The sequence below is a fragment of the Scatophagus argus genome, chromosome 19 (genome assembly GCF_020382885.2).
Source record: "Scatophagus argus isolate fScaArg1 chromosome 19, fScaArg1.pri, whole genome shotgun sequence".
NCBI lineage: Eukaryota > Metazoa > Chordata > Actinopteri > Scatophagidae > Scatophagus > Scatophagus argus.
In genome coordinates, this window is record NC_058511.1 from 1,799,057 (window position 1) to 1,813,038 (window position 13,982).

The window sequence follows — 13,982 nt, forward strand, 5'->3', positions numbered from 1 at the left end:
GTGTAATAATCGCGATGTCAACCAAACAAGATATCCTCAACAGTAGATGGCGTCAAAATGGCGCCAACGGACGCTCTGTGTCTCCCCACACAGTCGAAAGTTCCCTCCTTTGTTGTACTTCCGGGTCGAACACACGCCTCTTCCGGTATGGGAAACAACTAAGAAACACGACGTAAACAAATAAGAACGTGTTTATCTGGCGGTTGATCCCGAACCTAACAGTTCCAAGCGGAGCTGGGATGTGCCGGTAGTCCGGACTGGTTCGGTTTCGGTGGAGGACTGACAGCTAGCATGGTGAAGTGTGTTGTCTCTGGGTGTCCGAACCGCGTGGTGAGCGTTAGCGTTAACCGGGGACTCTTCAAGCGACCGCCGAAGAGGTTCTTCAACTTCCCCACAGACCCCGCACGAGTCAAGGTAACTAAACAACTAACTTAATGCTAACGTGCCGTTTAGGCTAACCTACATGTGCAAGGCACGCTAATGGCAATTCGCTAACTATAATCATTCATATCGGTTCATGAACTAGTCTCCAGGTGGTCGTTGGTTTCAGTTAATTTCAGAGAAACAACACTGACTCAACAACAGACAGTCAGTCAGTCAGTCAGAAGTAACAGCTGACCTAACCTGACCGAAAATGTCTGTAGCAAGTACCCAGATATTTTATCAGTATCAGTATCTCAATGAGAAGAGGCTACTGCATTCAAGTATTAGCAGCAAATTGTACTTACCTAAAGTGTTAGAAATAAAATATATTTCTCATTATTCATGTTATTATGCTCTATATGTAGGAGTGGAATTTTATTGCTCATTCATTGCAGTCTAAGATTAGCATCTGAATGTTTTTAAAGTCGAACTACTATCAACATCTGCACACTGCTGGAAGTCTCATTTATAGCGATAAACATTTTAGAAATGTTCGTAGTGACTACAGCTGTCAGGTCCATGTAGTACTGACAAACAAAGAGGCTAACATTTGGCTTCAGGACTGAGCTTCAGTGTTTTGTGGCCTTGTCTTTGTTTCTGCAATCATAAATCAAACATCAGTAATATCCAATGTGAAAGAACAGCAGAGCATTGATGACTTTGTTCAGGTATGGCTGGCGGCGCTGAGGGAGACGGACAAGCAGAACTTGACAGAGCAGCATTTAATCTGTGAAGACCACTTCCTGCCGGAGGACATCTCCCCCGATGGGGTCAACGGTGACGCCATTCCCATCATGCCTCCCTGCCCAGATGGGCCGATGGGTATGATTAGCTCCTGGGGAGCTGAGTCGTCTGAGGAAGAGGACCAGTGGGCCACCGGCGGCGCTTGTGGCGGCGACGATGACGATGGTAGTGACTTTGGTGAAGGTGGAGATGATAGTTCTGCTGATGCGGAACCTCCTGCAGTGGATCCACCACAGCAGGTCAGCGGGCTGTCATTAGGTTTTCTTATGTGATGTATGAAACATTAGACAACTCATTGTATTCTTTCTGGGGATTGATCGTTATGGTTTTTCAGAGTCAATATGGATTGAATTATTAGTAACCATTATTAGTATTAGTAACCCGGAAGTGTCCAAGTGGCAGTCATGATGTTCATATACTTTAAAATCTAAGGAAAGATGCTGCAGTGCTTCTTGTGATAATGCAACCCCACAATTCTTTGCAGCAGCGACATTTAAAACGATGCACCAATCATCTGCTGCTGTGAAGGAGCCTGGTGTGAACACGGTTGGATGTTCTTAGTACTGTGACCTCATGACGTTTTTCACAGAGGTCAGGGAAAACACGGGACAGAATTTCTGACTGTCTCTCGCGCTGAGAGACCCACCCAGAGACTAAACTCAGAAATGCAAAGAAAGATGAAGAAGTGTAACGATAAACCAAGAAATGCAAACCTTCTTTTAACCTGCTCCCTTTTCACTTTCTGAACTCCAGCAGCCCGATGTGACGAAGACCTCAGGGACCAAGACGACTGGGTAAAAACCTCTTACTTGTTAAAAGACTTTTTATCAGCTAAAATAGTTTTTATTTTGTTGAAATGCATCCTTCTTCCCTGCTGTCATTCCCTTCAGTGCAGGTGTTGTGGTGCGTCTGTGTTGCTTCTGCACGTGTTGGCTTTCAGTGTATTTTATATGAGCTTGACAGAATTGGCACACTAAACCTAAAGTTGATGTGTGGATGTCTCTTCTTCTGTCCAGTGTCACCCCACATCAGAGCGTGGAGCTGGTCCACAGTGTCGTCCACAAACAGGGTGTGTGTTTTTTTAGTTTTGCTCTAACAGCTGGTAGATGCACACGATCAGGTTAAAGAAGCTCAGTAGCCTCTGAGTAGCACAGGATTCCTAAACTGCCTGTTCTAAAGTCAGTCCTTATCTTTGCTATTTGATAGGGTAGAAAACAGAAGAGTGACTCAGCCAGACAAAATCACCTTGTTTGAATATAGGAGTCAGTCAGTAATAATCAGCTTTTGTTCATCTTACCGAAAGGTTATTATTCAGTGTCTAAAGTGTAAACATGGAGATGTTTTCCAGATGTGACTCCAGATGTGTCGGTGGGGGCGCTGGCGCAGCGTTTCCTGGAGCTGATGCTGGCGTCGCCGGACAGCTTGCTGGACATCAGGCTGGTGACCGCAGGCATGCAGACGGCCAGGCGGCGAATCTATGACATCACCAACGTCCTGGAGGGCATCAGCCTCATCAAGAAGCAGTCGATGCACATGTTCAAGTGGATGTGAGTGAGCGGACAGAAAGATGTGGTGTCATTATTGGTCACTGTGTATGTGTGCTTGTTCACATTCTGTGGTTTAAATCGGCTGGTCCTGATGATGACGAGCTGCATTTGTCTGTCGAGACGAAGCTCTCGGTCACTCGCTGATTATGAGTCCTGACGTGGATGCAAACTGCAGGTCTACTGTCCACTGAGACACAACCACAAGGCAGTGATTCAGGCTTGTTATCAGACTGATTTCCTGCCTTCCTGGAACTCAGAGCTCGCTTTCCTGACAGTTGATCTCGAATGAAATTTTAGGTGCACTGCATGTGTGTGCTTTACCGTAAATAAAACATGTAAAAACAGGTGTGGTGAAGGATGACTTCTAACACTCACAAAAGAAAGTGAATCTCCTCTGAGCGTTGCAGTAAAGCTGCTGTCTGACTGTCTGTCCAGCGGAAGGTGTCATATCTCCAGCTTTCTGCAGAGGGACCAGCAGAAGTTCCAGGGGGAGTTGGACAACCTGAAGCTGGTGGAGGACACGCTGGACAGCCTGATCAAGTGCTGCGCTCAGCAGCTCTTCGACATGACTGACAACATGGAAAACGCCGCATATCCTTCAGTCGCCGTTTCAGAGGAGCAGCAGAGCTCAGAACTAAAACCACATTTTGTTAGTATTTTGTTTACAGCCGACAGACACGTCAGATTTTGCACGTTAAATAATCTTTAACTTTCCCTGCACGTCGGCCTACGTGACCCACGAGGACATCATGGGGCTCCAGGTCTTCCAGGATCAGACGGTGATCGTCGTCAAAGCTCCGGAGGAAACCAGACTGGAGGTTCCTCCACCCAAAGAGGTAGACCGCATGAGAAAACCTGTTGATACCAGAGAGTAATGATGGAATACTTTTTGTGAGAATGTAGACACTGAATATACAACAGATCTTATTTCTAAGAAGTAAAAAACACTTCATTTTCGTGTCTGTGTGTGTGTGGGATACAGGACAGCATCCAGGTCCATCTGAAGGCGGGGAATGGTCCCATCGTGGCGCTGACCTCTGATATTGGTTCTGCAGACAAGAGCGGCTGCTTCTTAACGCTGGAGGACAGTGGGATAACGACGACCACCCTGCACACGGATGACGACAAGACAAAATGACTCACGTTCACACTGGAAGGCAATCAGAATCAGCCTCATACGTCTTTATTCGCCCAAACAATTGTGAATCATGCGATCGTAATGACATCTGCAGGTCAGTGGAGGCTACACCAAGTCAGCATGTCAGCTCAGCACGACAGTGATGTGTTTTTCCACCCACTTGGCATTTACCTGATGACACGTTTATCCTGAGGGGGACGTGACTCCGCCCCAAAGTCGTTGGCTGACGCATGACACAACACATCCGTCAGCTGAGAAGGGTTTAACACTGTGGGCTGCTTTATTCACTGTGGTGATGCTGTTGTTATTGCAGAGCATGTAGCCACCAGTGACCACCAGGAGGCGCCAGCTGTCCTCATCGCTCAGACAGCAGCCTGGAAGAACTACAGGAACACAAACAGATGAGACTCACACATGGGACAATTTTTAAGTCCTGCTCAGCTGATGAATGTTTAACTCAGCGCAAACAAACCAGAATCATTAAGACTGATCAGGGACAAACACAGGTCTTTGGAAGACACCTTTTAACCTTTGCAAAGTGTTTTTTTTTTAATTGAACTCCTGGTGATGTTGGGCCCAGTCGGTCCGCTGTTCTGTCTGGAGATGTAGACGATGGCGGCAGTTTGACCGGGAAGTCAAGACGCTTGCGGATGCAGTGCCCAGCTGCGGTGTCCTGCAGGGAGCTGCAGGGTTCGCTGAGGGACAGCAGCATCACGTCCTGACATGCAGAATGTTTTGTCTTTGGTTTTGACTTCAGTTGGTGTTCAGGATGTAAAAATGTTTTCGTCTTGGTTTGAACTTTCTAAAGGGGAAAACACCTCAATGATGCTGTAATCAATAAAACATTAAACTGCTGTGAAACTTGTTGTGTTTCCTGTCTGGAGCCTGAAGGTTGCCTGTTTGAATCCCTGAAGCAGCAGGGCTAATGGAACATGCTGCTGAGGTGCCCTCGAGCAGGACGCTCGCAGGGCTGCTGCTGGACTTGTTTCCTGACCTCAGACTGGCTCGACGGACTCACAAAGTGTGACTCAGAGAGGGGAGGAGTGTACATGAATGTTTTGGATACTTGAAGTTTATAAGCTTTACATTAGATGGTTTTTCTGTGTGTGTTTTCATTGTGCTTCCTCTTTAAAACGTATGAATACCTGAGTGACAGATTTCAAAAAGCTTCTCGTCAGTCTGTATGTGGCAATAAAGAGAAAATACTTTCCCCGCAGGAAGTGTGTGTGTGTGTGTGTGAGAGAGTGCTGACAGCTGAACTACAGTTTGTCTGAAAAATGTTTACGATTCCTGTTCGTTTGCATCGTAAGACAGTGAAAAGAGTGAATCCTGACTCAGCATTAGCACTAACTGATGCACAATCACTGAAGAACACACACACACACACACACAGCTAATTTTAACTAACAGCACAGAAGGTTTCCTTTTGGTCATCTAATTATTTCTTAAAAACCGAAGTGTTAAAGACGACAAATATTAAAGACGCGGGGTGATTAAAACAGAGTTTACCTTTATGATTTGTGAAGATAAAAGTCACGTTCTGCTTGACTCTGACCGACTTCCTGTCCCTCCAAAAACCGCACGCTCAGGTGTTTCAGGATGCGGGATTAAGAAGATCTGTCAACACCAGCACCACCCAGTGGACACACCGCGTCACTGCACCAGCTCGCGAAAAACAGAACAGAAGAAGAAGAAGAATCAGCTTTATTGACAGTATATATATTTTTACATACACACACTGAATTCGTCTTCTGCATTTATCCCATCCTTAGTTGAACACACACATGCAACACCCGGCAAATTACATGCAGTGAAACACACACAGGAGCAGTGGGCAGCATCAAGCGCCCGGGGAGCATATTGGGGGATTAAGTGCCTTGCTCAAGGGCTCATCAGCCGGCTAATGGGGGGGGGGGGGGGGGGGGGGGGGGGGGGGCATTTTTCGCATTAATCACTCCACCACACTCAAATTTTTCCTGCCCGTCTACCGTCAGAAGTGGACTGAGTGAAAAACCTAAAGAAAGTCTAAAACCAAACCGTGTGTCAGCGCTTTGATTCACTCACAGGGCTGAATCTGCGTGTGTGTGTGTGTGCGTGCGTGTGCGTGCGTGTGTGTGTGTGTGTGTGTGTGAGACATGACATGGAGAACAAGCCGCAGCTGTCAAGAGCCAACAGGGAAAAAGAAAATAACCAGACAAAACGCGATTTTAAAGCGAATAAAACAACATTCGTCAGCTGTTTCCCGTCTTCGTCACCACGTGTTTCAGTTCATCAACATATTTAGCTTTGGAGGCGGACTAAACAAAGCACGCGGATTGTCGGATTGTCGTGGCGCGGCAGCAGCTTGTGCAGATGTGCAGCCAGCTGCCAACTGGACCGGCGAGAAAAGCTCCAACAAAAAGACACAGTTGAGCTTTATGGGAAGTGTAGGCCCCGCATTCCTGCAGCTTAGCCATATTTAAAAGAAAACAACAACAGTACGTCAGCGATATTAAAGTGCTGGAATACTGCGCTAAATGACAAACCGACCAAAACCCCAAAGCGCCGGGGAACTGGATCCGTTTCCGTGAAGTGACTCTGTTTCCAGTCAGCCTCATCAGCTCACCGCACATAAAGCGCTTTATGAAGCGGTTACAATAACACTACGACGCTCGGGCTCGGGCTCAACCTTGTCCCCCCACATGGATTTTCTGAAGCCATAATTGCACCAAAACCAGAGAGGCAGCTGGTTCTGAACTGCTCCTCGTGGCAGATTAACTCTGGTTTCTGGGCTTTGGTGACTCTGGGAGTTCCTGCAGTGGAAACACACGGAAAACATGTCGAGACACACTTGGCTCCCACACTGCTGGCAGCGCTGGAGGGAAAATAACCAACCGTGCATGTAACATGGCGACGGTGACTTCCGGTCGCTCCTCCGCGCTCACAGGACGCAAAGGTGGGAGGAGCAGCGAGATGCCACGCCCCTCTCTTCTTCTGCTCACCTGAGTGTTTGTATATTTAACTTGTGGACAAAAAGATTTAAAAAACCTCACCTGGACTCACCTTCTCAGTGTGTGTTTAGCAGCCAGGTGACGGTGAAGGTGGCACAAGCAGAAGGCGTCTGACAGAGAAAACATGAAAGTAATCAGATTACCCAAGCAGTAATTAGATTACGTGAACAGTAATCACCTTACAATCAATAAACAGACCACATGAAAGTGACCAGATCAGATTTCCAATCAGTAATCAGTCTACCGTAAAGTAATCTGATTGTATGAAAGTAATCTGATTGTATGAAAGTAATCTGATTACCCAAGTAGTAATCGGATTACATGAAAGTAATCTGATTACCAAAGCAGTAATCGGATTACACGAAAGTAATCGGATTACTTGAAAGTAATCAGATTACCCAAGCAGTAATCAGATTACATGAACAGTAATCAGATTACCCAAGAAGTAATCTGATTACCCAAACAGTAATCAGATTACCAGTCTTCAGCTTTGGGCTTTGGGAGCTGTGGAGCGCAGAGCCTGACAGAAGAATCGCTGAGCGCTAAAACAGAAACATCAGCGTCACTCATTCATTCAAACTGCACTGTTACACACTTTACTGCTTTCCAATCAGTAATCAGACCACATGAAAGTAACCAGATTACATGAGAGTAATCAGATTACAAACGGTAAGCCCTTTGCTGAACTTCCTTTCATTGAAAATGTGCTTTAAAAAAACAGTTAAGTTAAATACACAAAATGTTGATGAATGTGACGCAGAGAAAGAAGAATAAAAATAAAAGGAAAATCTGTTCAGTTTGTTAACGACGACAAGGAAAGAAAAGAAATAAAACAACAAGCAGGACGAGTTCCCACCCACAGAGGAATTTTCCTCGCTCTCATCTCAACTGATTTGTGTTGGTGGACACGCGCGCGCGCACGCCCTCACACACACACACACACACGCCCTCACACACACACACACACACACACACACACACACGTGTGGCAGCTCAGTGTGCCGTTGGCTTTGGGCCATGACGCGTGCTGATGGTTAACATGTTGCATCACAGCGTGACTCTGACAAACTGCAGTGGGCTGCTCAGAGCTGATGACGCCAATCGGGACTATGAATAACACACACACACACACACACACACACACACACACACACACACACACACAGGAGTCCACCTTGTGCGTCACACTGATTATAAATGCGACCAGCGTCCCCACCACCCACTCGTGAATTCCTCCTGTTTTCCTGCCTGACAGATTCCTCCCAAAAGGTGTAAAAGGTGTGAGCATCCTCACCTTTAACACACTGATGAAGCCCCGCCGCCATGTTGCTGTCTCACCGACACTCAGCCGTGAGCCTGCGACCGGAAGCACGTGACCCTGAGACCCGACAGTCCGGTCTGCGGGAGAAAAAGTTTCTGGACATTTCAAAACCAAACCACAAAGCAAATTTGAACGTTTCATATGCGCGTCAACGTGTTTGCGTTGCGTGTCGCGCTGAGGGCGGAAACGATGCTTCGTCAACGTCTAAACTCCTAAACACAAAGAACCGAAAAGTTCAAAGGCTTGGAAAGTTTTCAGCGCGTCCTTGTTCTGCAGAGGCGTTCAGACTGGACACCTCAGAGGCTGCAGCCAATCAAAGTGCTTTGAAAAGAAGACAAAAGAGACAGAAAGTATTTGATGAAATCTTCTGAATGTTTCAGAAAACATCAGAAAGGCTGAAGGAAAAGCTGGGAGGAGATGATGCCGAACACACACACATACGCACGTACATACACGCACACACATATACACCCGTGTACACACACATGCACATACATACACATATACACACATACACTCACACGCACACACATACACTCACACACACAAACATACACGTACACACATGCACACACACACACACACACACACACGCGCACACACACACACATGCAGTGAGTCAGGTGTTGGCAGAGTTATCCCTCCTGTCACAGCCTCTCCATGAGCCGAGGCTCTCAGTGTAATAGCAAACACTTTCAAGGTGCAAACATGTGCAGGTGTGTGTGAGTGTGTGTGTGTGGTACACACGCACACTGTATGTATTTGTATTTGTGTGTGTGCTGGTGTGAGTTCATTGATGGTTTTCCTCTTTTTGTCAGCACTGATGAGCACAATAAATCACAACACACACACACGCATGCATGCATGCACGCACACACACAAGTCACCCTAAATCACAGTAGTTGTTGCTGCAGCCACAAATCGGCCCCTGTGGACCCGGCCCCTGATGCATTGTGGGTAATATCACTGCTGTCTGCACATGCTCTGTCTGCCACTGAGGAAGAGTGTGAGGAGAAGTACGAGGAGTGTGAGGAGTGTGAGGAGGAGTGTGAGGGGTGTGAGGAGGAGGAGTGTGAGGAGGAGTGTGAAGGGTGTGAGGAGGAGGAGTGTGAAGGGTGTGAGGAGGAGGAGGAGTGTGAGGAGTGTGAGGAGGAGGAGTGTGAAGAGTGTGAGGTGGAGTGTGATTTTTGTGAGGAGGAGGAGTGTGAAGAGTGTAAGGAGTGTGAGGAGGAGTGTGAGGGGTGTGAGGAGGAGGAGTGTGAGGAGGAGTGTGAGGGGTGTGAGGAGGAGGAGTGTGAGGAGGAGTGTGAGGGGTGTGAGGAGGAGTGTGAGGGGTGTGAGGAGGAGGAGTGTGAGGAGGAGTGTGAGGGGTGTGAGGAGTGTGAGGAGGAGTGTGAGGAGTGTGAGGAGGACGAGTGCGAAGAGTGTGAGGAGGGGTGTGAGGAGGAGTGTGAGGGGTGTGAGGAGGAGGAGTGTGAGGAGGAGTGTGAAGGGTGTGAGGAGGAGGAGGAGTGTGAGGAGTGTGAGGAGGACGAGTGTGAAGAGTGTGAGGAGTGTGAGGAGGAGGAGTGTGAAGAGTGTGAGGAGGAGTGTGAGGAGTGTGAGGAGGAGTGTGATTGGTGTGAGGAGGAGGAGTGTGAGGAGGAGTGTGAGGGGTGTGAGGAGGAGGAGGAGTGTGAGGAGGAGGACTGTGAGGAGTGTGAGGAGGGGTGTGAGGTGGAGTGTGATTGGTGTGAGGAGGAGGAGTGTGAAGAGTGTGAGGAGTGTGAGGAGGAGGAGGAGTGTGAGGAGTGTGAGGAGGAGGAGGAGTGTGAGGAGTGTGAGGAGGGGTGTGAGGAGGAGGAGTGTGAGGAGTGTGAGGAGGAGGAGGAGTGTGAGGAGTGTGAGGAGGGGTGTGAGGAGGAGGAGTGTGAGGAGGAGTGTGAGGAGGAGGAGTGTGAGGAGGGGTGTGAGGGGTGTGAGGAGGGGTGCGTTCACTGTCAGGTGTATAAATCACCAACACCTCCAGTACATGAGCTGGGCCTCACTTACAGCTACAGACTTTAAAGGAAGATTCTGGTGTGTTTTGTGTTGAATGTGCTGTAAAAACAAATGGAGCTAAAAGAGGCTGAAGATGATGAGAGGAGCTGCGGCTTACAAAGACGCCAAAAATAAAAACCCAACCCAAAATGAGCACGTGACGCACTTTTGTGTGCCTTCCTGTAGACAGAACGGATTGGACTCGTTACTCGCTGATCAGATCAATAACCTCAGGTTACTTACGGCTTTAAATAGAGCAGAACATGTTGATGTTTTTCGAGAGGGTGGAGAATGTGTTGCTGGCACCACCTCGGCCGTGATGCTGCCAAGCTGGAGGACACCCAGATGGAGACGATCCTGAGGCAGCAGATCACCGCTCGGAGGTGGACATCAGGAGCAAATGTCTCAGCTCCAGGTGACGTTCAGCCCGAGAGCGAATCAGACACCACGAGGCTCTCAGTCCGTGGAGGAACTCGCCCTCCTTGAACATTCGGCTCCAGTTCTGCAATTACAAGCAAGCGAAGGTCTGATTAGTCAGCGTCACAGAAAAACAAGCATCTCAGCACGTTTTTTCAGCTCAATTCCCAAAACGAGTTTCGAAGAACAGTGAATGCAAAAATCACATGAAGGCGAAAGAACAAGCATTTCTGTGTGGTCAGCCAGAATCTAAATATAGCAAACACGCTGGTCTACACCTCGACCAGGAAGACATATGGCTCACCTGCAGGGCTGCAGGTGCAGGTGAGCAGGGGGAGGCCGGCGTGGGGGAGACCCACAGGGAGGATCCTCCACACCGTGTCCTGCTGCATGTGCACCGTCAGCAGCTCTTCCCTCCAGCTGAGCTGGAACTCGACTGCAGCTTCTGTAGCTTCATCAGCTCGAGCGGCTCCTTTGACAAATCGTTGAAAACATCAGCCGACTTCAGCTTCTAAATACAAACAGTCAACTTCTCACACAAACAGCATTTTCCCCCAGCTAAGTCAGATTACTGCACGTGAGGCTGCTGCAAACGTTTTGAACGTTGTTGTGTTTACCTTGTGATTATGCAAATTGAAATAAATATCAAAGTGCTGGCAGCTGAGCGCAGACCGACTCACGTACAGTGAAGGCAGGAATGTTTGAGCTAATCACAGTCAACAGTCGCCTCCTCCAACAGATTAATCAATGTGGAGGTTGGTCAGCCTTAAAGGAGCAGTTCACCCAAAAACGAGTCGTCGGCCCACAAGCCACTTCCGGAGCCTCACAGCTGAGCAGCATTTAAAACAATCTGTTAAACCCAAAGATCGAACGAACGTCAAGCCGAAACGTTAGCAGCGCAGCCCAGAAAAGATGCCTCATCTCCACGAAACAGCAAAGTCCTTTACGTCTGCGTGTCTGTCGTACCTGTGGCGCCACCTCCGAGCTGTCAGCTGGTCGACCTCCACCTGCAACGCTCCCTTCACTCAGGCCGCTGCTGGCCGTGGTGTGTTCAGGTCCTTTAACGCGTCAGCCGTTCGAATGTTTGGGCGCAGCTGCAGTGTGCGGAGGCGCTGAGAGTTGAAGAGCTCCTTCTGGTCACCACATGCTCGTGTGAAGGGCTTTGGTCTTGTAATTTCACACAGAAAGAATGCTTTTAATCAAACAAATGGCTGCATGAAGCAGATAAATAACGAACATTATCTCCTCAGAGAGGCTCGCGCTGTGGCTCTGCGCCGGCCTCGAGCTCCTGCCACAAACAGGAAGGGACGTTCCTGTAAACAACCGGCAAACGCGCAGCAGTAAACAACTTATGCGCCCACATGTGGTACTCGTTAGACGTGGACCTGTTTCACCCACACACGGATTACAGAAACACGGGTGATTCACGCTCTACACCTGCTGTTCATGTGACTCAAACCAGAGCAGAAATAAAGAGACAATCAGCAGTTTTTCAGGCCGTCTGATGCCAGCTGCTACCTGGAAGTCCTCGGCTGGGTTTGACTAATTGTGTTTGTTAAGGCCACTCTCACGTTTGTCCTTTTGATGAAATAATGTCTTTGTTTCTAGTGTCCGTGTGACTCAGGGAAGTTTAAGGGCTCAGAGTTGCTTGTTGGCCTTCCAGGAATCAGGAGGAAAACAACATTTCTGGTTCTGCAGTACCTCAGCCCGCCAACAGGGGTCAGTGTGCAACCACATCAGCTCTTCTCTCCTTTTCTTCTTTCCTTTCTCACATATTATTCACAATAGTAAGGAGGACCTTAGAATTTCCATTGTATGTTTTCTTGTCTTTATCCTTCTTCTGTCTCTTCTCGTCCTCGTCCTTTGTCCTCTCCTCTCCTTTATCTCGTTGTGTCAAATGTTAAAAGTTTTCTTTCAGTTTTTCTGCCTCTCCTCTCATCTCATCCCTCGTTTTTCTGAGCTTTGTTCTCCTCTTTTCTGTCATCACGTCCTCTGCTGCTCTTCTTCTGTAAATTATAGAGGAAGACTTTCTGGGTTTGTCCTCTCCTCTCCTGCCCTCCCTTCATCTCTGTTCCTCCCGTCTCGCCTCCTCTTACACTCTTTTACTTTTGCATTTTAAAATATTTTAAGAGTCTTTGAGCTCTTCGTTTTTGCTCCTTTCTACTCCTGCGTCTCATCTTGTCTTCTGACCTCGTCTTTGTCTTCTCCTTTGTGCTGCTCATTTAGAGAAAACAAAGACTGATCTCCTCCTGGTTCATTTCACCTCCTCCTCCGTCCTCTTTAAAGACTAAAAATAATTAATCTTCAAATTGTTTCTGTCGGCATCTCCCTGAAAAAAAAAACAATTCAAATTGAGCTATTTTCACACACACACACACACACACACACACACACACACACACACACACACACACACACACATGTGCAGTGGAAGGTTTTTTTTTTTTGCTAATTCCACTTTTTTTTCTGAAAGATAAAAATGGAAAGTTGTTTATTTCCATGAACAGATGTCTCGGTGACACACACACACACACACACACGCACAGACATGCAAACACACACAGACCACCCATGGCTGTGTGTTTCAGTGCAGACACACACCCCTCATTTTATCTCACATCAAACACACACACACACACACACACACACACAGTCAAGCGGGGGTGTGTGTTGGTTCCCAGTAAGTCAGGCAGCGATCAGCTGCTCATCTCACTTCAGTGTTTGATGTGACGTTTCTGCCTCCTGCGGGGAGAAAAACTGAAAATATTCTCAGACTTTCTTCTGCGCCGGAGAACAAAGGATCCGAAGAGACGATCGCTAAACCACTTCCAGGCCAAACTGACCCTTTGTCAAGTCTCGCCTCTCGTCCTTGGTTACGGTTGCTAAGCGGGACAAACAATAGCCTGTTTCCACTCACAGCACCTGTTGATTTAATTGACTCATGTGTCTCAAATCCTCATTCAGTTGCTCCTTTGTGCTTTGGACAAGATGTGGTTTCAGCACCTCAGGAAGCCCGGAGAGACCAGTGACTGAGCGGCATGTTAAGATTCGGCGTCTGGTCAAAAGCCATCAATAATATTTCTTGGTTAGCTCACTGTCATTTTCCATGTGTTGCAAAGGGACATTATGGGCTGGCGTATAAATCGTTCGCCGCTGTCAAGGACGCTTCACGTGTCACCTCAACCCATTTCAAGCTGAGTTTTCTGTGCAGGAAAGGCTGAAGTCAGGAGAGCTTCGTCAGCTGGCCTTTGGAAGGAAAACAGTTTGGGCAGGTTTAGGATCTTGGTTTGGTTAGTTAGTTTGTCAGAGTTGTCTAGCTGTGATTGGACGGCTGCTGTTTGGGGGAGGGGCTGAGTGAGCCCCACGAGGTGACCATCACGTGA

At 47.8% G+C, this 13,982-nt stretch overlaps 1 protein-coding gene and 1 long non-coding RNA gene across 2 annotated transcripts; one reads left to right on the forward strand and one right to left on the reverse strand.

Annotated features, from left to right (window-relative positions):
* Window positions 1-88: 88 nt before the first annotated feature.
* On the forward strand, window positions 89-5,068 carry e2f6 (E2F transcription factor 6). Its single transcript, XM_046372994.1, has 8 exons — window positions 89-414; window positions 1,092-1,406; window positions 1,921-1,961; window positions 2,184-2,236; window positions 2,516-2,714; window positions 3,150-3,305; window positions 3,436-3,550; window positions 3,697-5,068. Exons 1-8 carry the CDS (start codon window positions 292-294, stop codon window positions 3,850-3,852), a joined length of 1,158 nt encoding a protein of 385 aa, XP_046228950.1. The 5' UTR covers window positions 89-291; the 3' UTR covers window positions 3,853-5,068.
* Window positions 4,110-8,255, reverse strand: LOC124050448. Its single transcript, XR_006841623.1, has 4 exons — window positions 8,137-8,255; window positions 6,895-6,952; window positions 5,362-5,508; window positions 4,110-4,235 (listed from the first exon to the last, which is right to left on the reverse strand). It is a non-coding gene; the product is annotated as an uncharacterized LOC124050448 (long non-coding RNA).
* Window positions 8,256-13,982: the final 5,727 nt, after the last annotated feature.

What these genes read in the sequence shown, in the direction of transcription:
- e2f6 (XM_046372994.1), top strand. Translation starts at nt 292, where the DNA reads ATGGTGAAGTGTGTTGTCTCTGGGTGTCCGAACCGCGTGGTGAGCGTT. An exon ending in GACAACATGGAAAACGCCGC is followed by an intron (nt 3,306 to 3,435) that starts ATATCCTTCAGT and finishes CTTTCCCTGCAC; the next exon opens with GTCGGCCTACGTGACCCACG. An exon ending in AGGTTCCTCCACCCAAAGAG is followed by an intron (nt 3,551 to 3,696) that starts GTAGACCGCATG and finishes TGTGGGATACAG; the next exon opens with GACAGCATCCAGGTCCATCT.